Source organism: Eucalyptus grandis, chromosome 1 (genome assembly GCF_016545825.1).
Source record: "Eucalyptus grandis isolate ANBG69807.140 chromosome 1, ASM1654582v1, whole genome shotgun sequence".
NCBI lineage: Eukaryota > Viridiplantae > Streptophyta > Magnoliopsida > Myrtales > Myrtaceae > Eucalyptus > Eucalyptus grandis.
Window position 1 is genome coordinate 39,952,573 of NC_052612.1, and position 26,837 is coordinate 39,979,409.

General features: G+C 42.6%; 3 protein-coding genes, 1 long non-coding RNA gene and 2 pseudogenes across 4 annotated transcripts; 3 read left to right on the forward strand and 3 right to left on the reverse strand.

The window, feature by feature from the left end:
• LOC120286703 overlaps positions 1 to 4,019 on the forward strand; it is a 17,297-nt pseudogene extending 13,278 nt beyond the window's left edge.
• A 509-nt stretch (positions 4,020 to 4,528) lies between these two features.
• Positions 4,529 to 11,415, reverse strand: LOC104442253 (4-hydroxyphenylpyruvate dioxygenase). Its single transcript, XM_039299139.1, is given in 4 exon segments — positions 4,529 to 4,822; positions 5,167 to 5,209; positions 10,042 to 11,075; positions 11,222 to 11,415. Coding segments are annotated over 4 exon segments (1,458 nt in total). The 3' UTR covers positions 4,529 to 4,635.
• A 3,600-nt stretch (positions 11,416 to 15,015) lies between these two features.
• On the reverse strand, positions 15,016 to 17,308 carry LOC120286709 (proline-rich protein 36-like). Its single transcript, XM_039299145.1, has 2 exons — positions 17,255 to 17,308; positions 15,016 to 15,804 (listed from the first exon to the last, which is right to left on the reverse strand). The coding sequence occupies exons 1-2, from the start codon at positions 17,306 to 17,308 to the stop codon at positions 15,016 to 15,018; spliced, it is 843 nt and encodes a 280-aa protein (XP_039155079.1).
• Positions 17,309 to 18,552: 1,244 nt separating this feature from the next.
• On the reverse strand, positions 18,553 to 20,344 carry LOC120294107 (4-hydroxyphenylpyruvate dioxygenase-like). The gene is given in 3 exon segments (XM_039314038.1): positions 18,553 to 18,754; positions 19,198 to 20,257; positions 20,260 to 20,344. Coding segments are annotated over 3 exon segments (1,332 nt in total). The 3' UTR covers positions 18,553 to 18,567.
• Positions 20,345 to 21,415: 1,071 nt separating this feature from the next.
• LOC120294109 lies at positions 21,416 to 22,790 on the forward strand. Its single transcript, XR_005551592.1, has 2 exons — positions 21,416 to 21,628; positions 22,429 to 22,790. It is a non-coding gene; the product is annotated as an uncharacterized LOC120294109 (long non-coding RNA).
• A 74-nt stretch (positions 22,791 to 22,864) lies between these two features.
• On the forward strand, positions 22,865 to 26,668 carry LOC120286710 (annotated as a pseudogene).
• Positions 26,669 to 26,837: the final 169 nt, after the last annotated feature.

Genomic DNA, 26,837 nt, shown 5'->3' on the forward strand with positions numbered 1-26,837 from the left:
CGTGCTAGAACAAAAATAGCCGCTATAAAAAACAAGGAAAAGGAAAATGAGGTGACAGAAAGCCTAGTTAAAGAACCTGCACATCCAGTTCGAAAGAGTGCTCGGATTATGAATCAATTCAAAGCTCCAAGAGGAAAATGAGATCAGGGTGTTGTCAATATTGACTGATGGGAGGGTGTTGGACATGGTCTCTTTTTATGTGATGCTGGACATGGTCTCTTTTCATGTTTTCTTTTTTTAGGAGTGTGCTGGATGCTAGAACAAAAATAGCCGCTATAAAAAACAAGGAAAAGGAAAATGAGGTGACAGAAAGCCTAGTTAAAGAACCTGCACATCCAGTTCGAAAGAGTGCTCGGATTATGAATCAATTCAAAGCTCCAAGAGGAAAATGAGATCAGGGTGTTGTCAATATTGATTGATGGGAGGGTGTTGGACATGGTCTCTTTTTATGTGATGCTGGACATGGTCTCTTTTCATGTTTTCTTTTTTTAGGAGTGTGCTGGATATTATATCATCAATGGTAGTTGCTGCCTGCATATTGCCATTGTTTTTTATTTATTTATAGGAAAGTGCTGAACTTTCGATGATTGGGGAGTGAAGTTAGACATGCTTTTCTTTTCTTTTGTAAACAATCAAGCAATGTTAATGGCAAGTACTGGAATGACTATTCATTTTCTCTTGTATTGGTTTCGGCTAGAATGCTAGCAAGTTAGTTATACTGTATATTTTATTTTTGTTGTTACTGCAATGTTGCTGTTGCTGCAATATTGCTGTTGTTGGTTGAAGTTGTGGATTATAATGAATTTGTGGGGTTTTGATTATATGTGCTGCTACAAGAACACTTTGGGTGCTGGTACATCTTGTTGCATCAACATCTGTATGGACTGGTGCAAGAAGATGCACTAGCAACTCAACTAGTGCAAGAAAAAAGTGCAAGAACTCAATGCATTTGGAATGTGACGTTTGGCACTAACATGTTATTTTTTAAAGAACTTGTGCAACATAAGTGATCACTTTGTAATTGCGACTGGCACTTAAATGATCACATTTATAAAAATTTGGCACTTAAGTGATCACTATTTACAACTTATGACACTGAAATGGTTAATCATGAATTTGCCACAATCCTTTAATTTCGGCCATGGTTTAACAGTTGCAGCAAACCAGCAAACCAGCAAACTAGCAAACCAGCAAACCAGCAATTTTTATGCAGCAAACCATTACCAAATAAAAAAATGCAGTAAACCATTACCAAAAGCTTTCAATGCAGCAAACCATTACCAAATAAAAAATGTAGGAAATCATTACCATTTGCTTTCAATGTAGCAAACTATTACCAAATAAAAAATGCAGCAAACCATTATATTTGAAGTAAAAACTAATCAAAACAAATATTGATAATACACAACTAAACAACAAAACTTTTAAGTGCTTACAACTAATGCATTCCAAGTCCAACCTTGCATTTCTACCTATAGATTACAACAACAAAACATTCTGCTCCATACAAAAATTACAGCAAACCAAAAAACACATTTTACTTATAAATAATCCAATACAAGTGCATATTCCACGTCTTCGACTATGGTAGACATACAAACTTCTTCTCATTACTCACTTTACATTTGAATAAACTACCCAAGAGAATAAGAATACAATCAACGCTCGATAAAAATTTCTTTCAATTTTCAGCCTTGAAACCTCCCTCTTCAAATGGTCCACCAGAGATGTTAAACTCTTCATTTGAGCTTGCATTGAGTTGACATCCCCCAACTCGTCCATTAACATAGATGGAGGTTGATTTCGGCCTTCAAGTAACTCCAATATTACCTCTATCGTTTGATCAGAGAATTTCGTATCAACCCATTTGAAATAATGGCACTTTGAGCTTTCTCTATATCTGCCGCACCCATGAAATCTTCTCTCAGGATTCAACCGAGTCCAAAATGTTCTTCTCGACTCGATAACCCACAATAACAGTAACACTCACCATCTAATTCGCTTTTCTTATAGGAATGTGAGCCGCTGTTAAAGCTTTTGTCCTCCATATGCAAAAGTGAGCTGATGACTTTGGCAGAAAATCGAAGTATGCACTTGAAATGGTCGAATTGGGGATTTAAGGTTTTCAACTTTTGGTTCTAGTCGAAATTGGGGATTTAGGGTTTTTTATTTGGAGGAAAACGGTAAACGGTATCGTTTTGTTCTTTGTATGCTGATTGTATTCTCCGGCGATCCATGTTGGTGTCAAAAATTAATAAAAAACTGCCACGTCGGATTTCCGGCCAACCAAATTGGCGATGGCACTAAAGTGATCGTTTTTCAAAATTTTTGGCACTTAAGTGATCCGACGGAAACTTTTGGCACCAAAGTGAGCGCCATACACAACTTATGGTATCATTAGTGTACTTCAGGTCAACTTTACAAAAACGGCACCAAAAAAAACTTACACTCTAAATGCTACAAGTATAAAGAGTGAAAGGGAGCCGAAGAAGAGCCACAAGGCAACAACAAGAAGACAACCAAGCTAACAACAGTCCAAAGGATACACCGCAAAAGGCACAACTACTAAAACAGCTTAGCAAACCTTTTTTGCTCAGAAATTGTTCTCGGGAATAAAATTAAAAAAACCATTTTCAATTAAAAATTATTTTTGAAAACAGAATCGTTATCAAACGTGCCCTAAGCCTAATGATATTACCCTTACCCACTAAGTCCTCATGAAAGCAAGGTTCTATACCTCTCTTTGAGATTAATATGTCATACATTGCCTTTGATTGTTTCAATTTTGGATATAGAGTAGTGAAAAAATGATGCAATGCATTAAATGAGAAAAAATATAAAAAAAGTCATAAACCTTTTATAACCGTACTAATTCAATATTAATTTTTTTAATTGTGTCTAAACCTTTTAAATTTGTACCAATTCAGTTCATCTAGCTAATTATGATCTACCAATGTTGACATAGATGTTGGCCGTCATATGGCATTAACGAGAATAAATTTAATAATATTTTAGTGTTTTTTTAATTTTTTTTTTTTTTCTTTCTCTCTTTCTTTTTTCCCCTTCACTTCCTTCTTCCTTTGCAAGCTAGAGGCAAGGCCAGCAATGTTCCTCGCTAGCTTCGGGCAAGCATGGTCATGGTTAAGCGAGACACGACCTCACTAAAAATATTAAAATAAGAAAAAAATTTGAAAAATATTATTAAATATTGTCCATGTTAATGCCATTTGTGCCGCGTAGGATAGCCAATGTTGACACCATTGCTAACCATATGAAATTGACTTGATGAATTGAATTGACATAAATACAAAATGTTTATAACTCTATTTGCAAAAAAAGAAGAAGGTGTAGAACCGAATTGACATAATTGTAATAGGTTTAAGACTTTTTTAGAAAATGGTGAACAAGATACTATATATGTGTCGGTAATGAATGTAAAAGGAAAATTACTAAGCAAATAAAAAGGGAATTATCTAAGTTGTGGAACAGGCCATCTCGGGTGCAGTCGGGAAGATCATCACAAACCAACACGATCGGAATAGGAATTAGGGACAAGGTGACAGAACATGAGAAGGAGCGCATTTCTGCATTGAGGATGGCCAATCGCGGTCAATACCATAATATCTCGGTTGTATGGAAACTATATGAAGTACGTGCCTAACTATTTTCAGTAAGGACAACCGAAAAAGATGTTCATCCTATTTCAGGATCCTTAATTCACGGAGAAAAATTACCGCCGCAGGGCAATCACTGATTAGCCCTCTCTTGTTAGATGGGGTCCACTCCGACTGCTGCTGGCAGAATATTCGCTATCATAGATGATGTTGAAGAACTTGACGAGTTGGATGAAGGGCTGTTTTGGAAACCACCCTCAGTTGGAGGCACTCGCGGAGGAAGAATTCGAGAATGATCCTGTGGTGAAGCTATTGATTAGCGCGACCAAGGAAGGCCGGAAGGTTGCCAGGAACGGTGGGCAGACATTTTACGCAGCATACAGACGCATGGCCCCATCTCTATGACAGAAATCGACTAATGGCTCTATGCCTGTGTACTAGCAGAAATTTCAAGCAGTGAGTTACTTACGTAGTTTTTCATAACTGTCCTTTGGAGCTCACAGTATCGAATTCGTTAGGGTTGCTGTCACATGAAACACCTCGTGAGTTAGGAGTATCAGAAATTTCGGAAGGGGTTCATGAGTTAGGGTATTCAAGTTTCAGTTCATGGTCCTTATTTTTGCCCTCCCTGCGCAAATCATGCGAAAGCCAGATGGTTAGTCTTAGATCATACATCTGAAAGCTGATTATAGTCGCGGTAATCTCCCAAGTTACTTGAGCGATTTTTCATGTCATGGAAGGTTTTGAGGCGGATTGTGATGTTTGAAGGCCAATCATAATGTCCAAGATGGAGGCAGTAAAGAAGGAACCATCATTATCAATCTATTCACAAAGTTCATCCTTCTTTAATGGGTTCATGCCTTGAACCGGAGAACTTTCCATTATTGTTTATTAGAGAAGCACAAACGCATCCCAACTTTTATTCCATCATACTTACTTACTTAGCACTCAGACGCACGGTGACATGCTATCTTCTATTAGAAACCCAGACTTAAGGAAACGAATGGCCAAAGGCGTCCAATCAGGCAGAGGCCAGTGCAGCAACTCGTTGGGCGTCGAACGTCTTCTCATACTCCTCAAGGGACTTGAAGAGCTCCGAGAAGTTGCCCTTCCCAAACCCTCCGCACGCGCCCTTCTGGTACAATTTTCCGTGATCGTCTGTGAGCATGCACCCCACTCTCTGTATGATCTCTATGAATATGGTTGGCCTGCACGTTACGGCAGCAAGAGAAAACCGATGAACCACATCAAGGGAGGACCAACAGATACTTTGGCCTTAGAAAAGATCCATGTCATGTGCCATTACTCAAGTTCATCCTCACTTAAAACAGTAAATAAATGGCGATTTTGGGCGCCCGATGTAGGGTAGCAAATTCGACCGAAAATCCAAGAAAAAAGTTATGACTTCGAGTAACTTCTTGGGTAACTAATATAACTGAGGGACTATTCTATGAAGTGCATGCATTTCACGGTCCTATCTAAAGTGTCATAAAAAAGTTTCGATAGACGATCGTAGCCAAAAGAGAGAGACTGCAGGAAATGGATCGCATACCTATCACCCACAGGCTTAGTGAATATCTGGAGCAGTGTCCCATCTGTTGAATGAGTCAATGTTTCTGGTTTGTTTTTATGTGTTAATAGTCTATTATGTGGATTGGTTGCTGTACGTGTGAAGTTAGTGGGCTGTGGTGGTTACTTGTTTTTGTAAAGCCTATATAAAGGCTAAGGCGTCAGTTTTTTTTATATGTGTGGGTGTAAAAACAGACGGTTCCTCTGTTCTTGTGCATCTCCTTTGTTCTCCTCTGTTTTAGCGCTGCTCTTGTGCATATCTGCACATCTGCATCTCCTCTGGTTTTTAACATTGGTATCGGAGCGGAGGTTAGGAAGAAAAGTGTGTGTTTGAGTGCTATAAAAAGGTGAGAACCAAAAGAGAGTTTTTTTTATTGCAGCAAGTACTTTCGTTTGCAGTAGTCAAGGGAGAGTATTGCAGCAGGTTATTTTCGTTTGTAGCAGCAGCAAGTTGCTTTTGTGGTGGTTCTATTTTGCAGCAGCAGTAATGGCCTCAGAAACATTTGTACAACCTGCTATTCCACACTTTGATGGTCATTATGATCATTGGAGCATACTAATGGAGAATTTTCTCAAGTCCAAGGAGTATTGGGATGTTGTTTCTTCGGGAGTTACCGAACCTGATGAAGGAGTTATGTTAACGGCAGCGCAAAGAATGGCTTTGGATGCGTTAAAATTGAAGGATCTCAAGGCCAAAAATGATCTTTTCCAAGCAATTGACAGATCCATTTTGGAGACAATTCTTTGCAAGGATACCTCCAAGGAAATATGAGATTCCATGAAGAAAAAGTATCAAGACTCAGCAAGAGCAAAGAGGCAGCAGCTTCAAACGCTTCGTTCGGAGTTTGAAATGCTACGAATGAAGTTGGGAGAGACAATCACATATTTCTTCTCTCGGACAATGGCAATAGTTAACAAGATGCGGATTCATGGCGACAAGACGGAGGATGTCATCATCGTTGAAAAGATTCTTCGATCGTTGACACCAAAGTTCAACTTTATTGTTTGTTCCATAGAAGAAGCCAAGGACATTGAAGAACTTTCCATTGATGAGTTGCAAGGATCCTTGTTAGTTCATGAACAAAAACTCCTACAACAAGAGATGGAAGAGCAAGCTTTGAAGGTCTCAACTGGAGATCATTCTTCATCAGCAACAAGGGTGAACAAAGGAAGAGGCAGAGGAAGGGAGAACAACGATCGCAATGGCTTCAGCTTTGATCAAAAGTCTGAAAGCTATTCCTATCGTGATTTCCAAGGGAGATGAAGAGGTCGTGGAGGATGACATTCAACTGGTTTTAGGCCAAGGTCAGCAGACAAATCCAAAGTGGAGTGTTTTAGATGCCACATGTATGGGCATTACAAATCTGAATGTTGAACTAATTTGAATAAACAAAGAGTTGAAAGAACTAACTTTGCTGAAAAAGAAGAAGAAATATCTCTTTTGATGGTGTGCCATGAGAAGGAAGAAACTTAACCAAACATGTGGTATCTTGACACTGGTTGTAGCAATCACGTGTGTGGAGACAAGAAAATGTTTTTTGATCTAGACGAAACGTACAACAACGTTGTAAAGTTTGGTGATAATTCCATTGTGTCGGTGATGGGGAAAGGAACAGTGGCAATTCATCCAAAAGGGACTTCGGTATAAACTATCTCAAATGTATTGTATGTCCCTGAATTGAAAACTAATCTGTTAAGTGCTGGTCAGCTACAAGAGAAGGGATATGAAATCTCTATTAAAGGTGGGATTTGTAGAATCCAAGATGAGAAGTTGGGTTTAATTGCTGAAGTCAAAATGACGGGCAATCGGATGTTTCCATTGTATCTCCACAACACTACAAATTCATGTTTCTCTGCAAGATTGAAGGAGGAAGCCTGGTTATGGCATTTTTGCTATGGGCGTCTTAATTTCGGTGGGTTGCGAACACTATATAAAAAAGAGATGGTGGAGGGTCTTCCTCAAATCTCTGCTCCTTTGGAAATTTGTGAAGATCGTGTTGTTAGCAAGCAACATCGTGCTCAATTTCCACAAAGAAAATCGTGGAGAGAAAAAAGTCCGTTGGCGTTGGTTCATTCAGATATTTGCGGACCAATATCTCCAATTTCCAATGGAGGTAAATGGTATATCATTACCTTCATCGATGATTTTAGTCGGAAAATTTGGGTGTATTTTTGCAAGAAAAATCTGAAGCTTTTGCGGCTTTCAAGAACTTCAAAGCACTTGTTGAAAAGGATGGAGGAAATCAAATAAAGGTCCTTCGCACAGATTGTGGTGGAGAGTACAACTCGCTTGAGTTTACAGATTTTTGTATGAAGCATGGGATCAAGAGACAACTTACAGTAGCCTATACACCACAGCAAAATGGCGTATGTGAGAGGAAGAATCGTACCATTCTGAATATGGTGCGAAGTCTCTTGAGGGGAAGTGGAATTCCAAAAAGTTTCTGGCCTGAAGCAGTCAATTGGAGCACTCATATTTTAAATAGAAGTCCCACTCTAGCTGTTCAAAATATGACACCGGAAGAAGCATGGATGGGCCAAAGACCTGCAGTAGATCACTTTAGGATTTTTGGGTGTATTGCCTACGCCCATGTTCTTGACCAAAAGAGGAAGAAGCTAGATGACAGGGGAGTTAAATGTGTTTTTCTTGGCATTAGTGATCAATCAAAAGCCTATAAACTTTATAATCTTATGACCAAGAAAATCATTATCAGCCGTGATGTGATATTTGATGAAGAACAAACTTGGCCGTGGGGTGAACAAGGTGTTGGTAAGCAAATTCCAACGAATTTTGAAGATGAAAATGGGCTGGTGCAGCAATCCATAACAACCCAAATCGCCATAGGTAGTGTCCAAAGTACAACAGTAGTTGCGGAACCTGAAGATCGGCCTCATCGTGTTCGACGGAGGCCTGCATGGATGAGTGATTATGAAGTAACATGAGTTGATCAATATGAAGATCCACTTATCCATTTTGCTTTGTTTTCAGATTGTGATCCAACAACTTTTGATGAAGCAGTACAAAAAGAAAATTGGAGGATAGCAATGGATGAAGAAATTGCAGCTATTGAGAGGAATAACACTTGGGAGTTAACAGATCTTTCAAAAGGACACAAAACAATCGGAGTCAAGTGGGTGTACAAGACAAAATTGAACAAGAATGGTGAGTTGATAAGTATAAGGCGCGCTTGGTGGCGAAAGGCTACAAGCAGGAATTTGGAGTGGATTACAAAGAAGTATTTGCACCTGTAGCAAGACTTGACACATCAGATTAGTAATTGCATTAGCAGCGTAGAATTCATGGCCTATCTTCCAATTGGATGTGAAGTCAGCATTCTTGCATGGTGATCTTCAAGAAAAGGTATTTGTTGATCAACCTTCTGGTTATGTGAAGCTCGGTAGTGAACATAAAGTTTATAAATTAAAAAATGCACTATATGGGTTAAAACAAGCTCCCCGAGCTTGGTATAGTCACATTGATGCCTATTTCTTGAAGAAAGGTTTTAGAAAATGTCCATATGAGCATACACTCTTTATTAAAATTGGTAATGGTGGAAAGTTGCTTCTTGTATGCTTATATGTGGATGATCTTATTTTTACTGGGAGTGATAGTGCCATGTTTGACAAATTCAAGGAGTCTATGATGGATGAATTTGAGATGACTGATCTTGGATTGATGCATTATTTTCTGGGCATAAGTTATTCAATTTGCAGCTGGAATCTTTATGTCTCAAAAGAAGTATGTTCAAGAGATTTTGGACAGGTTTCAAATGAATAATTGTAACCCTGTGACTACTCCAACTGAAGTTGGATTGAAGCTCTTGAAAGATCCTTATGGAAGCAAGGTGGATAGCACTCTCTACAAGCAGATTGTTGGAAGCCTGATGTATTTGATGGGGACAAGACCAGATATCATGCATGCTGTGAGCCTTATAAGCGGTATATGGAGCACCCAACTGAGTTACATTTACAAGCTGCAAAAAGGATTTTTCGCTATTTGCAAGGAACTAAAAATTTTGGGCTGTTCTATAGAAAGGGAGAAAAGTCAGATTTGTTTGGGTGTACAAATAGCGATTACGCTGGAGATGTTGATGATAGAAGAAGTACTTCAGGGTATGTATTCATGCTTGGTTCGGGGCGGTTTCATGGTCTTCAAAGAAGCAATCAATTGTTACTTTATCAACAACTGAAGCAGAATTTGTTGCTGTAACTTCATGCGCTTGTCAAGCCATATGGTTACGGAAGATTCTTGAAGAGATTCAGTTCAAACAGCAAAAAACAACTATAATCTATTGTGACAATAGCTTAGCTATCAAGCTGTCCAAAAATCCAGTTCTACATGGGAGGAGCAAGCATATAGATGTGAAGTACCACTTCTTAAGAGATCTTACAAAGGATGAAGTAGTTGAGCTAGTTTTCTGTAGAAGTGAAGATCAAGTGACTGATATATTCACCAAGCCTCTAAAGTTGTCCATGTTTCAGAAGTTGAGAAAGCTCCTTGGTGTTTGTTTGTTGGATATTCCAAATTGAGAGAAGGTCCTTTAAATTGATTGTTTGCAACATTAGTTTAAGGGAGGGAATGTTGAATGAGTCAATGTTTCTGGTTTGTTTTTATGTGTTAATAGTCTATTATGTGGATTGGTTGTTGTACGTGTGAAGTTAGTGGGCTATGGTGGTTACTTGTTTTTGTAAAGCCTATATAAAGGCTAAGGCGTCAGTTTTTTTTTTTTTTTTTTTTATATGTGTGGGTGTAAAAACAGACGGTTCCTCTGTTCTTGTGCATCTCCTTTGTTCTCCTCTGTTTTAGCGCTACTCTTGTGCATATCTGCACATCTGTATCTCCTATGGTTTTTAACACCCTTGTCATCCCTGTCCACCATAATCCCCAGCTCCTCGCACTCCTTGATCTTCTCGTCCGTCAACACGTCCCTTGCTTGGCCCTTTGGGTTTCGGTAATACGTGGGCGGTGGCGGTGGCATGAACTCGAACCCACCAACGGCGCTCTGCATCCTCATCTCCTTCAGCGTCCAGAAGATGTCCTCGCTCATCAGCGCCAGATGCTGCACCCCCGGGCCCTCGTTGTGCTCCAGGTATGTTTGGATTGGGCTCCTCCTCTTCGTCTCGAACACTGGCTTGGTCATTGGCAGGAGGACCGTCTCATCGTTGTTCGCCAGCGTGATCGAGTTAAGCCCACTCTCCTCAGTCCCAATGTCGTCCTCGGTGAACTTAGCAAACTCATGGAAGCCGGTGAACCTCTTCTAGTACGAGACCACCGGACTGAGCTTATGGACACTCCCGACGGCATGGTCGAGCCTCTGGATTCCAAAGTCTAGCGGGAAGGAGGAGACCTCGTCCAACGGCTTGAACCGAGGCAAGAACTAGGAGTTTGGAGAGGAGTTGTTGCGATTGGAAGCCTGGGTTTTGTAGCTAACATAGCGGAAAACAACGTGACCATAAAGGTGGACCTCAGCGATGGTGGCGGCACTATCGAGGATGACCGGCGGGGAGACCGGCCTTGCACCATAGGTGATGCTAATGTGGAAGGCAGTAGCGGCATCCTCAACCTCAACCTCGACGGCACGGACGCCTAGCCCGTGCTTGGTAGCAAAGGTGACACAGGCGGAATAGGAAAATGAGGGGAGGGATGCTATGGAGGAGGGTTGGAGGCCGCCAGAGGTGGCAATGGATGGGCAATAGGGAGCAATGAAGAGGAGGCAGAGGTCGTTGGAGCTTCAGAGATAGGAGGCATGAGTGTTGTTGCCAGTGGAGAGGTTGGACTTTGCGACAACGGGCATGCCAAGGCCCCAAGAGAAGCGGCGAGAGGCTCTGGTGGCGTCGGTGCACCACAACTCAACGTGGTGGAAGTGGCGGGTGTTGGAAAAAACTTCTTTACTATTTTAAAGTTGATAAAACCTTTCCACTGTCTAATCTGAACAGACTTTAAGGTCAAAGTCTAAAGACCGACAACTTTAGGATCAAAGTCTACTTACCTTGCCGCGTCAGACAAGTATTAGCTCCGCTTGCCGCGTCGCCGTCACCTTTTCCGCCCGAAACCCTGGCTGCCACCGCTTAGCACGCCCCTTCGTGAAGCCCCGATCCCGGTCTCGACAGGCCAACTAGATCTGGTTGCCATCGCCGTGCGTCGTTCTCTTATCCTATGGAACGACCAGCCACTGCTGTCCTCCGCGTCGCCGCCATCGTCAACGCTGACTTGCCGTCCCAGCCCCTCCATCAGCGCCGCGTTTAGGCAAAGAGAGGAGGAAGCATTGCGTCAGTCACGACTTGGGTCGAATCCGAGTAGGGTTTTGTAGAACAAGTGGGTTGCCGGGCAAGGTTTCGTAGAGCAAGTGTCCTAGCTCCTTTTAAAAAAGGGGCCCGGTTTCTCCACACGAGCCAGGCTTTCTTTGGGCTGGTCCTAACCCGGGGACCCGACCCAAGTCGCATTTTAATAATATAATATAATATAATATGTTTAAAATAAAAATAAAAATTTATTTTCCAGAAACTAAAAAATAAAAAGATCCATATTTTCCCAAAAAAGCCAAAAAGTTAGAAAAATGCCAAAAATGATTTATATTTTCAGAAAAAGATCAAAAATCCAAAAACTGCTTTTTATGTCCAAAAATGAGAAAAAAATCCAAAAAATGCTTTTTCGTCCAAAAATAGAAAAAGACCAAAAATGTTTTTTCTCCACAAATGCATGAAAAATCCATCAAAAATCCAAAAGCTTTAGGGTTTAAACAAGATTAGGTACCGAAATGGCATTAGTGATTAACTAGTATAATCGGGTTCCGATCCTAAATTTTTTGATTGCGCAGAAACGAGTATTTCTCTCGATATTTCGTTTGGGTTTCCAATCGACCCATTTCAGATCGATTAGTGGCGACTCCGTTTTAAAATTAATTTGCAAGTTAAAAACTTGGACTATTAAGTCGTGAATTTGTGGATTTGGGAGAGTTCGGGCTAAGCCTAATGGACATAGCCGAACCATTAGCCTCCGCAAGGCGCTCGCCCCGATCGTGCACTGGAAAAAAAGAGGTCGTGACACTTTGAAAGATTGAGATATTTCTTAAATGCAAAAGTAAAATTGCATACCTGTTTCTTCGTTACTTATTCTGTCTTCCTTTTTTTCTCTGGTTGTTTTGTACCTTATTTTTTTGGCCAACTATATATACACATTATTATTGCATTTAAACCTCGCCACTTTGAAATTTCATAAAGCGACTTTTTTTAGTAGCACTACAGCTTTAATGTCAAGACTTGGCAGATACGGCGCAATTAGCCAATCTAATTGGATTTACAAAATAGATCATTAACAAAATGCTTCCTATTTGTTAGGCAATGGACCGTAAAAAGTTGCACTTTTCAGTGTGTTCCTTCTCCAAAATATGATTATATTCATGCTTTTAGAGTATCAATTAGGGTTTCACTGGTCACGTTGGTCTCGCAGGTGGTTTTACGAGCTTCGTTCGGTGGTTCAAGCGGATTGATGGTACCGTGAAGTTGACCGGGTTTTTCATGTTAATAGTGCAGGGTCCATGTTGATAGTTACATCTTGAAGTGCTTTCATAAATAATTGTTGAGAGCTTTGCTATGACCTGGTCGATAAAATGACTCAAGGGCCAATTGCTTTTCTTGTGAAGGGAAGCTGACGTGATAGACCTTAAGATCACGCTTAATTCTGAAGTTTGGGATGTCCTGGTATCCCATGAATGTTACTTTGTTGATGCCGGAGTGTGTTATCCATTGTATGCCGGGAACTGCTCTGGATGTAACTTGTCGTTAATTTCGTAAGAGAGAAAGTACTTTTGAATTGTTTGATTTTTTTTTAACCTTTCCATGTTTTTTATCCGCTAATTTTGCTCCCCAGGTAGCCACTGTTCCATTTCACCGATCCCTCTTCTACTATGGGTGCTTCCTTCAGTCGTCGCCGGACACCTCACATTTCGTGCGAGCATGTCGTCCTTACCATGCAAGGGACTATAGTATGGCAATAATATCTTGCTTGCCAGCGTAAGTTGTGATGCCCCATCTTCTAGGCTATGTGAATTTGCATTCTGGGAGTATACCATTGTCTGCTGTTCGATTTCTGTGTTTTTATAATTTGCTAAAAATCTGTCTCTACGGATGAGAGACGAGAGAGAGAGATGATCTCTACCTTCAAGCTTTGCCTAGAAAGCCATTCTTCTGATTGGAGTTTGAAGTACTTAGGATTGTTGTCACACAATACACCACAAGAGTTTGGCTAATGGATTGTTAAGTCTAGACTTAAGGGCTTTTCCAAGCTCATACCAATTCACCAATTCGCGACTTAGGTTCAAGTATTTTAACATGCAATTGATTTTCAATTAGGAATCGACACTAATCTATTTTTGGTGGGTCGATTAAAAACCCAAGTAAAATAACAAGAGATTTACTTTACTCCTACGAACTAGAGATTTGGGTACGGGGACTTGGCTTACGCTAGATTTTTCTAACGCTCTTTCGGTACCATTTCTTTTATTTTGAAAAAAATATTTTTGCAAGTGGCTTGGATTAATTTTAAATTAATTTCCCTGACATGTGAAGCGATTATGCAGGTGTGCAATCCACCAATTTAACATCCAAATAAACAAATGAATAGATTACAAAACTTACATTAAAGCAACGAAAGCATCTGCAATGTTAAATTAAAATCCACATCAACAATTCTAGATATAATTTCTAATTAACACGCAATTTCTCTTTTTTTGTTTTCACTTAATTAACGAGAATCTAATTTATATGCGATGCTAATCTAACATGCAATAATATGACATAGCAATATGACCTAAGCTATATGACATAAATAAAATACAAGCATGCAGTCTATCCTAACGAATGAAATGAATTTATTCTAAGAAATTTTTTTTGTGTTTTTCATGAAATTCGAAATTAAAAAAATACAAAAACTATCTATCTAAATTAAGATTTTATCCAGCTTATATTAAGGATCATGTCGGACCAAATCCTAATTCAAATTAAGATATTATCTTAATTTAACAATCTCTAACTTAAGATGCAATATATCTTAGAAATCAATCTAAACTTAAAATGAAACATGAAATTGTATCTTAAGATGCAATGACGTGCAAAGAATGCCATAATCTAATTTTATTTTATTTTGATTTTTCTTTTATGAAATTCGAAATTTAAAATTGCCAAACAATTAAACATGCAATCTAAATTAAAGAAAACTAACATCCTAAATGAATGTATTTTTTGGATTTTTTTATTTTTAAAAATTCGAAATAAAATCTCTATATCCCTAAATATCCCTAAAACAAACCTAGAAAAATATTTTTGATTTTTCTTTTTATAAAAATAAAATTGATTCAAACCAATATCTAAGATAGGATCGATAAGATCATATCTCGCGCAATTTTTAAATAAATTGCTAATCAAATCTCGAGGTAGAAAATCGGATTGGCGATTTTTTCAGTGGTGCAAGGACGAAGTGGATTTCGGACGAAAATCGAACTATTAATCTCAAATTTCAGAGCAATTTCATGTCGCAATCTCAATCAATCATACATTAGGAATAATTATACTAAGAAAACCAAATAAAGCAAAATAAAATGAAATAATAAAAAGAAAATAAAATAGAACAAACTACCTAATGTGATTTTTCCATTTTTTCCTTTTTAGCTTATGCTTTCCAAACAACGTTGGCAGCTTGTGGTGGGTCACCGTATCGGAGCTCCGGCGAGAGGGACCAGCAGGCGAGATGGGCTAGCGATTTAGAGCTACTGCGGCGTTGCCGTCGCGAGCTGCTGCAGGGACGCGGAGGCGCAGTGACCGGCGTGGGTTGGCGTCAGCAGCAGCGACCAGCGGGCAAGGGGGCGGAGCAGCTCAGAGTCGCCGGCGGTTGCTGTGGCGTTGACGACGGTCTGAGGTGCGCGCGGAGCAGGGCGTCGTTGCTGGTGCAGAGGGGACCGCCGGGAGTCGGACTAGAGGCAGAGGCGTGCGGCGGTGGATCGGCGCTCGGTGGAGTCGATGGCTGCTCCGGAGGCGATTCGGCAGCAACGGCGGAGGATCGGCGTCGGGCTGTGACTTCGTCGGGCTGGTGGAACGGCTCGGAGCGGATCTGCTGGGTGTCGGAGCAAAGGCGTCGCGGGTGAAGCGAGGCACGGTGCGGCAGAGGAAAACCCGAGCGGTTGCAGCGACGAGCGAGCAAGAGAAGGTGTCGGGCTGTCGCAGGCGGATCGGCGATGAACGGACCAGGAGCAGCGTCGGGGTCGTCGCGGATCGGCACAGTGGCGGCTTCGTCAGGCTGGTGGAGCGGCTTGGCAGCAGCGTAGGCTTCGCGGGCAGAGCAGAGCCGGGTCGTCGCGAGTCGGGGCGGGCTGCAGGCCAGACGGGACGCGACGGTGGCGGGCGGAGCGACGAGCGGCGATGGTTGGCGGTCACTCAGGCGCGGGAGCGTCGACCGGCAGGAGGCGAGCTGCTGCGGGATGGGCTGCAGGAGTGACGAGGGTGCGCTCGCGGGTTGCGGGGTGTGGTCTGCTGGCGCGGATGAGGGGGACTCCGGCGCGGTGGCGAGCAGCGCCGGGTGGAGGTGCAGGCGGCAGGTAGACGCCGGCGGAGGCGGTGCCGGCGTTGGCTGGTGCAGACACGGCAAAAGAACCCCTTGGAGAAGATGAACAGTAGGGTCTTGTCAATTGTTTTTTTTTTTCCTTTTTTTTTTTTTTTTCTTTTCCCCCTGCTGGTCGGACACTTTTCTCCCTGACCAGTTCTCTTTTCTCCTTCTCTCTCTCTGCTTTTGCGTCGATTTCTCTTCGACTGAAGAGAAAACAGAAAAACCCCGATTGTGGCCGAGTATTCAATGTGCGGCCCCTTCCACAAACATTTAATCTATTTTTAGGCCACGAGTTAAGATTTTAATTTTTTTAAATTCGTATCCACAAAAATTCTTTTTTTCAAATACAATATTTACCTTTGATACGATTTAAGATTGCAAGAGAATTCTTCTAAAATTTGAAATTTCACACAAATAAATCCGTAAAATCTTTATGAGGATACGAGCTTGGGCCGATTTAATCCCTTCGTGGGCTTAATCCAATTCACCAAATTAAAGTTTTGAACTATCAATTTGAACCAATTTATCAATGTAAATACAAATTAAAATAAATGCACCTAAAACTATATGCTATGCGATTAATTAATTAACTAGTATTTTTTTAGGAGTTAAAATTAATCCCTAATTTTTTAATGCGATAAATGACTAAACTGGATCGTTAAAATTTAGATGTCAACAATACTATAAGGTGGAAAACAGTTCATGGGCAAAGGGTATGGGAGCTGTCGTCATGATACTCATGTTCGCCCTGATTGGGTCCGCATGAATTGCTTTGCTATGCAAATTCTGCCAATAGCCATATTGTGGGTCTTGATACATACATTTGAAAGGTGATACAAGTCCTGGTAAGCTCCTAAATAAATTAAGAGAGCTCATTTTCATGTTATGAATAGTTTTGAGGGGACCACAACTTGAATGGCCCCAGTGGTGATTGGAGTCGCTATCGTGACGTCGAAAGGCCAATTGTATATGGTCTACAATAGAGACAATGATGAACTCAACAATATACAATTGACAAACTATGCTTGCCACTAGAAACCCAGACTTATGTAAACAAATGGCCAAATGCATCCATTTAGGTGGAGCTAGCCCCAAAAGTATACAATGACAAACTATGCTTGCCACTAGAAACCTAGGCTTAGGTAAACAAATGGCCAAATGCATCTGTTCAGGTGGAGTCGGCCCTAAGACTCGTCGTGCCTCAAGCGTCTTGTTGGCTCATGCCATGTCGTGCACTCTCCCATTTGATGATAGAGAAATTTCCGTTATCGTTCATCAAACAAGCACAATCGCACCCCAAATTAATTAGCACATAGTGTTTTATTCTACTATAATTAGCACTCAAAAGTATACAATGACAAAATATGCTTGCCACTAGAAACCCAGGCTTAGGTAAACAAATGGCCAAATGCATCCATTTAGGTGGAGCCGGCCCCAAGACTTGCCGTGCCTCAAGCGTCTTGCAAGCTCATACCATGTCGTGCACTCTCCCATTTGATGATAGAGAAAACTTTCTGTTATCGTTCATCAAAGAAGCACAACCGCACCCCAAATTTAGTGGCAAAGAGTGTTTTATTCCACTACAATTAGCACTCAAAAGTATACAATGACAAACTATGCTTCCCATTAGAAACCCAAGCTTAGATAAATAAATGGCCAAATGCATCCATTCAGGCGAGCCGGCCCCAAGACTTAGTCTCAAGCGTCTTGCTGGCTCATGCCATGTCGTGCACTCTCCCATTTGATGATAGAGAACTTTCTGCTATCGTTCATCAGAGAAGCACAATTGCACCCCAAATTCATTTGCAAAGAGTGTTTTATTCCACTATAATTAGCACTCAAAAGTATACAATGACAAACTATGCTTGCCACTAGAAACCCAGGCTTAGGTAAACAAATGGCCAAATGCATCCATTTAGGCGGAGTGGCCTCAAGACTCGCTATGCCTCAAGCGTCTTGTTGGCTCATGCCATGTTGTGCACTCTCCTATTTGATGATAGAGAACTTTCCGTTATCATCCTATTTGATGATAGAGAACTTTCCGTTATCATTCATCAAGAAGCACAATTGCACCCCAAATTCATTGGCAAAGAGTGTTTTATTCCACTATAATTAGCATTCAAAAGTATACAATGACAAAATATGCTTGCCACTAGAAACCCAGGCTTAGGTAAACAAATGGCCAAATGCATCCATTTAGGCGGAGCCGGCCTCAAGACTCGCTATGCCTCAAGTGTCTTGTTGGCTCATGCCATGTTGTGCACTCTCCTATTTGATGATAGAGAACTTTCCGTTATCATTCATCAAGAAGCACAATTGCACCCCAAATTCATTGGCAAAGAGTGTTTTATTCCACTATAATTAGCACTCAAAAGTATACAATGACAAACTATGCTTGCCACTAGAAACCCAAGCTTAGGTAAACAAATGGCCAAATGCATCCATTCAGGCGGAGCCGGCCTCGAGACTTGCTGTGCCTCAAGCGTCTTGTTGGCTCATGCCATGTCGTGCATTCTCCCATTTGATGATAGAGAACTTTCCGTTATCGTTCATCAGAGAAGCACAATCGCACCCCAAATTCTTTGGCAAAGAGTGTTTTATTCCACTATTATTAGCACTCAAAAGTATACAATGACAAACTATGCTTACCACTAGAAACCCAGGCTTAGGTAAACAAATGGCCAAATGCATCCATTCAGGCGGAGCCGGCCCTAAAAGTATACAACAACAAACTATGCTTGCCACTAGAAACCAGGCTTAGGTAAACTAATGGCCAAAAGCATCCATTCAGGCGGAGGCCGGCCCCGAGACTCGCCGTGCCTCAAGCATCTTCTCATACTCCTCGATGGTCTTGAAAAGCTCCGCAAAGTTGCCCTTCCCAAACCCTCCGCACCCGGCCTTCTGATACTGTTTCCCGTGATCGTCCGTGAACATGCACCCCATTCTCTGTATGATCTCAATGAATATGGTCGGCCTGCAAGGTCAGGCAGCAAGAGAAACCAGGTGAACAACATCAGAGGAGGACCGACAGATACTTTGGACTTAGAAATTCACTGCTACACACTATTACCCAAGTTGGTTTTCACTCGAAACCGAAATCTATGGCAACTTTTTGCTCCTGACATCAAATTATTTTAACAAATTCAACCTAAATCCAAGGAAAAAGTCGGGCCTTGAGCGACTTGGGCAACCGATGTTATCGAGGGTCTGTTCTATCAAGTGCATACATGCTGTTTTCGAAAGAGAGAATGTAGTCTATTGTCTCGTCAATGATCGACAAACCCATGTTTTGTACCCTCAAACCATATCCAATCCCCGATCCATCCTCAATTCAAAGTTTCACATGCCCATAGCTAAAAAAATTGACTTTGGCGAAGACTCAAAGGAGAGAGCCCGCCTAAAATCGAGATCACATACCTGTCACCCACGGGCATGGTGAAAATCTGGAGCAGCGTCCCCTGATCGTCCCTGTCCACCAGAATCCCCAGCTCCTCGCACTCCTTGATCTGCTCGTCCGTCAGCACGTCCCCGGCCCGGGCCTTCAGGTTCCGGTAGTACGTGGGCGGTGGCGACGGCATGAACTCGAACCCGCCCACGCTGCTCCGCTTCCTCATCTCCCTCAGCGTCCGGAAGATGTCCTCGCTGATCAGCGCCAGGTGCTGCAGCCCGGCGCCCTCGTTGTGCTCGAGGTAGGTCTGGATTTGGCTCTTCCTCTTGGTCCCGAACACCGGCTCCTTCATAGGCACGAAAACCGTCTCGTCGTTGTTCGCCAGCGCGATCGAGTTGAGCCCGCTGTCCGCGGTCCCGACGTCGTCCTTGGTGAACTGGGCGAACTCGTGGAAGCCGGTGAACCGCTTCACGTACGAGATTGCCGGGCCGAGCTCGGGGACGTTCCCGACAGCGTGGTCGAGCCTCAGGATTCCGAAGTCCAGCGGGAAGGAGGAGACCTCGACCGACGGCTCGAACCGAGGCAGGAACCAGGAGTCGCCGCGATCGGAGGCCTGGGTTTTGTAGCTGACGTAGCGGAGGACGACGTCGCCGTAGAGGTGGACCTCGGCGATGGCGGCGCGGCCGTCAAGGACGACCGGCGGGGAGACCGGCCTGGCGCCGTGGGCGACGCTGGTGCGGAAGGCGGCGTCGGCGTCCTCGACCTCGAGGGCGATGGCGCGGACGCCGAGCCCGTGCTTGGCGGCGAAGGCGACGCAGTCGGAGTAGGAGAAGGAGGGGAGGGAAGCGGTGGCGGAGGGGTCGAGGCCTTCGGAGGAGGCAATGGAGGGGGAGTAGGGGGCGGTGAAGAGGAAGCAGAGGTCGCCGGAGCGGCAGAGGTAGGAGGCGTGGGTGGCATTGCCGGTGGAGAGGTCGGACTTGGCGACGACGGGCATGCCGAGGCCCCAGGCGAAGCGGCGGGAGACGTTGGTGGCGTCGCTGCACCAGAACTCGACGTGGTGGAAGCAGCGGACGGGGAAGCGGTCGGACCGGGGTTGGACCGGACGAAGTTGGAGAAGCCGACGAGCTTGAACTCGTCGGAGCCCGTGGCGTCACCCCCGTCGTTCTGCTTGCCCATGGTTTTACTTTGCCGAAGCGAGCCGCTGGTGGTTTTGGTCGGTTAACGGGGACCGCGGGGTGGGGACAGAGAGGGGGATGGGATGGGATGGGATGGAGAATATAAGGAAGGGCGGGGAGACACGTGGCGAGCGGGGGTGAGCTTGGAGTGACGTGGCGAGGGGGCAGGTGATGTGGTCCGGATCAAGAGAAAATATTGGGTGGGTTTAACCCAACACGTAGGCGGTGGGTTAAACCACTCAGCGATCGACGCGTGGCTCCACGTAGGCGAGGATGTCAGGCGTTTAAAATTTGCGCGCGCCGCTCGTGGGCCCACCACTCTGACGCTCTCTCTCCTCTGCTCTCCTCTGCGACATGTCCACTCGTCCTCTCTCTCTTCTCTCTTTCTCTCTTTCCCCGTTCTCCCCGTTCTCCGTTCCGTTTTGCGAGAGAACAAAATCGCAGGGCTTCTCTCCGAATGCTCTTCCCCTCCTCTGCTCTCTCTCCTCCGCTGGTTGCCTGCGACGCCGACGCCGTTTCCACCTCCGCCGACGCCTCTGCTCTCTCTCCTCTGCTGGTTGCCCGCGACGCCGACGCCTCTGCTCTCTCTCCTCCGCTGGTTGCCCGCGACGCCGACGCCGACGCCGACGCCCTTTCCACCTCTGCTGACGCGTCTGCTCTCCTCCGCTGGTTGCCCACGACGCCGATGCCCTCCGTCGGTGGCCTCCGTCGCCCCCAACTCCGATGCGGACGCCGACGCCGACGCCGAAGCCGACGCTCCGCCCCTCCACCTCCGCCTCCGCCCCTGACGCCGTCGCCGACGCCCTTTCGCCTCCCTCTCGCGACCTCTGCTCCTCTCTCTCCCTCTTTCCTCTGCGGAGCGCCCTTGCTGGCTAACCCCGACGCCGACGAACCCCTGATCGCGTTTTGGCCTCCCTCTCCGCGAACGAAGGTCGCTCTCTCTCTCTTTCCTCCACGAATCGCCCCCTGCTCCTGAACGCGGACGCCGTCGCCCGCCGTCGCCTTCCCAAGCCCCACCGTAGGCACCCCATTGGCGACTCCCGTACGTCCGGAGGTTCGTTTTTTTTTTCTTTTGGATTCCACTCAGTAGAATTCATGTTAAGGTTTATAGTCGGATAAGGATGGAGCACATTTGCATTAGGATTCCACTCAGTAGAATTCAGAGGAAGATTCAGAAGGAAGCAGTAGACCTTGTTTTTATTCAATAAGCAAATCTGTTGGTTTTCTGGACAAAGAACTTGCTGCTAGTGGGTTTACTAGAAAAGAGCAAGATGATATGGACAAGGTATAGTGATTCACGATGATTTGCAAATCGTTAACATTGTGTTGTCCAACTGCTTAATTTGGTGTTAGACCTAGTGGCTGACCATAATTGATTATTCTGGTTCATGCTTGGACCACTTAGGAGTGTGCCTATTTAGTCTTATTCCTTCCATGGATTTTACTCTTTGTCATTCTTGGCTTCTGTCAGCTCCTTTTCTCATGATCATCTTCATTCTCTTGCATCTGAAAGCCAAAATAATATCTGGCCAATTGCCTGCATTGTGGATCCTGGCTTTGCATGTTTGGTCCTTGATTGGAAGTGGAAGTGGAAGTACTTTGGTAGTATTTTAATTTTTGTTTTCTGTTTTCTTGGAAACGTGTGAATGAAAATGAAAATTCTCTAACGGGATGAAAAATGGGAGTATATGCTTGTATTCCATCAAAGCTGTAAAATAGAATTTTTCTTTTTCCTTCCAAAGATCTGTGCTTTTGTTAGAATGAATAAATACTGGATACACCAAAATGTCATTTTCAGCTTTGAACTCTTTTTCATTCATAACATGCTTTCCATTGTCGAAGTTGTAAAATAATTTCCAGTGTCTTTCCAAACATGTTTTTGAAGCTGCCGCATTCTGAAATGTAAATGAAAACAGCATATACAAATTTTCTGGAACCAATTACATGTTGCCCTGGAGAATTTTGTGCAACTAGTTGACACATTAATCGAAAGTTCATCCCTAGCGTGTCATTGATTGAGTATTGTAAGTGTGCATTGTCCATGATGCGATATTAACCTTCTCTTATTGGATTCCTTTGATATAGTTCGTCAAGAAGAAAAGGACCAGGATATATGTTATGATGATGAAGAAGATAGTGCTGGAAGGGATGAAACAATCATGAGTGATGTTGACTCTTTGCAGAAGACCTGCAGAAGTGCTATTTCGCCTATTTGAGAAGTACATGGCCTCTGATTGAGTTGAAAAAAATATACATACTCTGATCATTTTCTAAATGGTCCAAAGTACAATGGGCGTTTTGAAATTTCACTTTCTTAGCGATGCCTGCGTTACATGACATGACTGCCAACCCCGATGGGAATAAAACCTTACTCCTAGTTTTGTTGATTTTCCGCTTGATATTAGCAGACTTTAATGAGACCTGTTATTGTTGAATGATTGATTGAATTCATGTGCCATGTCAAACTTCGCTTCTCTCTCCTTGGTAGTTATTGTCAACTACATCATATTGAATGTGCTAGATGAGTCCCAGGTACACTAGGTGACAGTGAGAATCTGCTGTTTGAGCATCTACATGTGATCTCATCTCAAGTTCTTGAGAAAGAAAGGAAATTCATAAAGCATTTATGATTGTTCTACATCAATGTGAATATTGCAGAGGCGGATGAATTAAATTAGAAATGCTGAGCATGATCTACATCGAGTTGAAAAAGGCTATTACTTGAAGAGCATGTATGTCATTGTATCATAGTCATTAAACTAATGTCCAAAAAGAGTACGTGATAAGTAAGCACTGGTATAAATAGAAAAATATTTCAAGCTACCCATTAAGTTCACATTAAATATTAAAATTAGATGAAGTACAAAAGAAAATAGAAAGACCTAACTGAACTAGAAGACAGTCCTGTCAATAGCATGATTTAGAACAAGTCTCTTCATGTTCTCACATGAAATTCAAAGCATTCAAAAAGTGTCCTCTTCATATTTTTGGGTTAAAAAAGAAAAAGAGAACACTCTTTGCCCTTACAGCATATGTCAACATCTCACAGTCATACTTGTCTTCTTATCATTGGCCTTATACATCTCAGTGTCCATAACTAACTCTCATTGACTAGGAAAATCGTCTAGATACCCGTTCTGCTTCAAGCATTTTGTTAAGTCATTACCTGTATTTTAGTTTCAGCAATCCAAGTCCTTGGACTTCTGTTATCCGTGGAATAATCTACTATCCAATTGCTGTGAGGACCTGTAATGTATCTATTTCTGTGTGGTAGCCTAGGAATTCAAAGGGATGTTGTATGATTTTCTATTTTCACAAACGCATTCAGTATGGGGACATATCATTGTTACAAAAGATGCGGCGCTTGTTTTGGAAGTAATGTGGATTGCAAGGAGATTATGGACATTTTTATTTTTCTTACACACAAGAAAAAATCAATGATGTATTTAAAATATCTTCTCAGTTTACTGAGAACTTTTTAATAATTTCAACATCTATCTATACTAACAATATCAAAATACTCATGTAATTCTTTTCTCATGTGTATATAGAAGAAACCATACTACAACATTTGATAATTTACATATCAGACTTTCAGCCTCATAGATTTCTTTTTATTGCTTACATATATCATCTTTAATCTCCATTGAGCTCTTAAAGAGCTGGGACATTGGTTTGTCTTTTCTCAATCTGTAGGCGTTAATTACTCCTTTTTGAGCTTTACCTTCTACGCTGTGCAGATTTATTCCGAGTCTCGGGGCACAATTTTACATTAAATGCCACATTCGCTGAAATCGAATTCAGTGACTATGATGGCCTAGTCATGCCAGGAGGACGAGCTCCGGAGTATCTTGCGATGGATCAATCTGTTGTAGACTTCGTCAGCAAATTTTCTCATGCTGGAAAGCCGATTACCACTATTTGTCATAGCCAATTGATTTTGGCTGCTGCAAATATTGTTAAAGGTTGCAAGTGCACAGCATATCCTACTGTGGGACCTGTACTGATTGCTGCAGGTGCTCACTGGGTTGAACCTGAGAGCCTGTCACACTGTATTACTGATGGCAATCTTGTGACTGGGGTTGCATACCCTGGACATCCTGAGTTCATCCAGTCTTTTGTGAAGGCTTTGGGCAGCAGCATTACTGGGTCGGCAAAAACGGATCTTATTTTTATGTGGGGTATGTGTTGAGAATTTACTGAACATTTGGGCAGTAATGGCGTATATGACTTGTGTTCCTGCTTCTATTTCTTTTCAACTGACTAGTAATCCATCTTTTCTATTTACTTGAGCTTTTGGAGCTGGTTCTCTGCTATGGATCACTGGATACTTCCGAACCTCTCTATATCGGTATTGGAATGTGCTCCAAGAGTATTGTCTGAAAATGTTTTCAAATAAATTACTCAATTTTTTTTTCATTTTCCGGTGCATTTTGTTTGGCTGTCAATTAAAGCTTCTAGTTTCTCAAGAGAGTGAGTTATGGACGGCAAAAGTGCAGAGTGATGTCATTTTGGATTGTAACACATTTTATTGAGCTTATACAGGTTAATTACATAATTGGGATGATTAGTTGAATTTACTTGTGTCCTTGTCTGAACTGGTGGTACAGATGAGTCAGCGGTATTTGAGTTATGGAAGTGAAGTATGGTAATTATGATATGTGAAAATATTATTCAAGAGAAATATTTCCTGAAAAGAATTGGTGCTAGCTTGCATTGGATTAGCTCTTTATATTAAAATAGCAGTTGAGCCACTCAGTTAAATCCGCATTTGGTTCCATCTAATTCATGGGTCAATTACTGCCATTCTGTTTTAAACAACATTACAGATCTCTGTTCTAGGTGAGTCTATGATTGTCAGGGTTAGTTGTCACAGGAGGAGTAGTCCTTCCAAGTGGCTGGTTACTCTTAAGCAATTCCAGGTGAAGACTGTCATGGACCCAATACTTATCCTTATCCTTGATGGATGGTTCATTTAACTTATTTTATTTTTCTGCTATTCAACTAATCAAATTCACTTTTCAATCAAAGAATGACTAAATAGGAAAAGCGAGTTACATTGCTCATATTGTTGAATTTATACTTTATCTGAAAGGGAGCAAAAGACATTATGAGTAGTTGCGCTTGTGCATGAATTTGGGCGGTTTGTCACGAGCTCGCTTCTACTTAACATGTCACGAGGCCATACAGTTTAAGCGGAGTTTGATAAAACCTTTGCCCATGGCTTGCTATTATAGGACTACATGGAAGATTATGAGGTATACGTACCTTTTCAGTCTCTTCAAGCTCTAGGGTGCCATGTTGATGCAGTCTGCCCCAAGAAGAAGAGTGGTGACACTTGCCCAACTGCAATTCATGATTTTGAAGGTGACCAGACTTACAACGAGAAACCTGGCCATGATTTTACTCTTACAGCTGACTTTGAGGGTTTGGATGCCTCAAGTTATGATGCCCTTGTCATCCTTGGAGGTCGTGCCCCAGAATATTTGGCCTTGGATGGGAAAGTGATTGCTCTAGTTAAGGATTTCATGGAGGCCAAGAAGCCAGTTGCCTCCATTTGCCATGGGCAGCAGATTTTGGCTGCTGCTGGTGTTCTCAAGGTTGTTTCTGGATAATGGATATTAATAATGGGACAAAACTGTTGATTAGCATGTTATCTGGTAGCAGTTGTAGGAGTTTCTGTATAAATTCATCGGTCTTTTGAGAATGCTCATGCTGATCTTGAGGAACTTCTTGTGGTGGCGACTACTTTAACTGCGACTCTTGGCGTCTGTGATTGTGAACTTCTCCACATTTCAATCGAACACTAAGGTAGAATGTATCAGAAAAAGTCACGGAGATAGGCACATGTCCCTTATCTGCTATTTAAGTTTAAATGTATAAGGCTTTTCAACAGATTGGTGTGGTATTAAAGTGTGATGAAATGAAATTAGAGCCAGTGGAATATGAGGCCCTGTTGAGTTTTAGCATTTGACATGAAAATTTTCTGAAGTTGAATGGCATTCTGTGTTATTGTATCTTGAGATCATCAGGGTATAACCGGTGTATTCATCGTGATTTGTTGCAGGGGAAGAAATGTACAGCATATCCTGCTGTGAAGCTCGACATGGTACTAGCCGGCGCCACATGGTTAGAACCTGATCCAATCGATCGCTGCTTCACCGATGGAAACTTGGTCACAGGAGCGGCTTGGCCTGGTCACCCAGAGTTCATTTTTCAGTTAATGGCACTATTGGGTATAAAGGTAACCTTTTAGCCGACGTTCGTGCTTGTACATGTATCAAATAAATAGCATGGAGTCTACTTCCGTGCTGGCTATAAGAAGGAAGAATGAGAGAGGTGTGTTCTGTGAATCACTTGGAACGGTACATGGCCGTGGATGTTGACAGAGTTTTGCCCTGGGAAGTTTTCTATTATATATGGTCGATTAGTGAATATGACACATTGATTAGTCAATCTCCGCTGATCCAACATTTTCTATCGTTCATTCACTG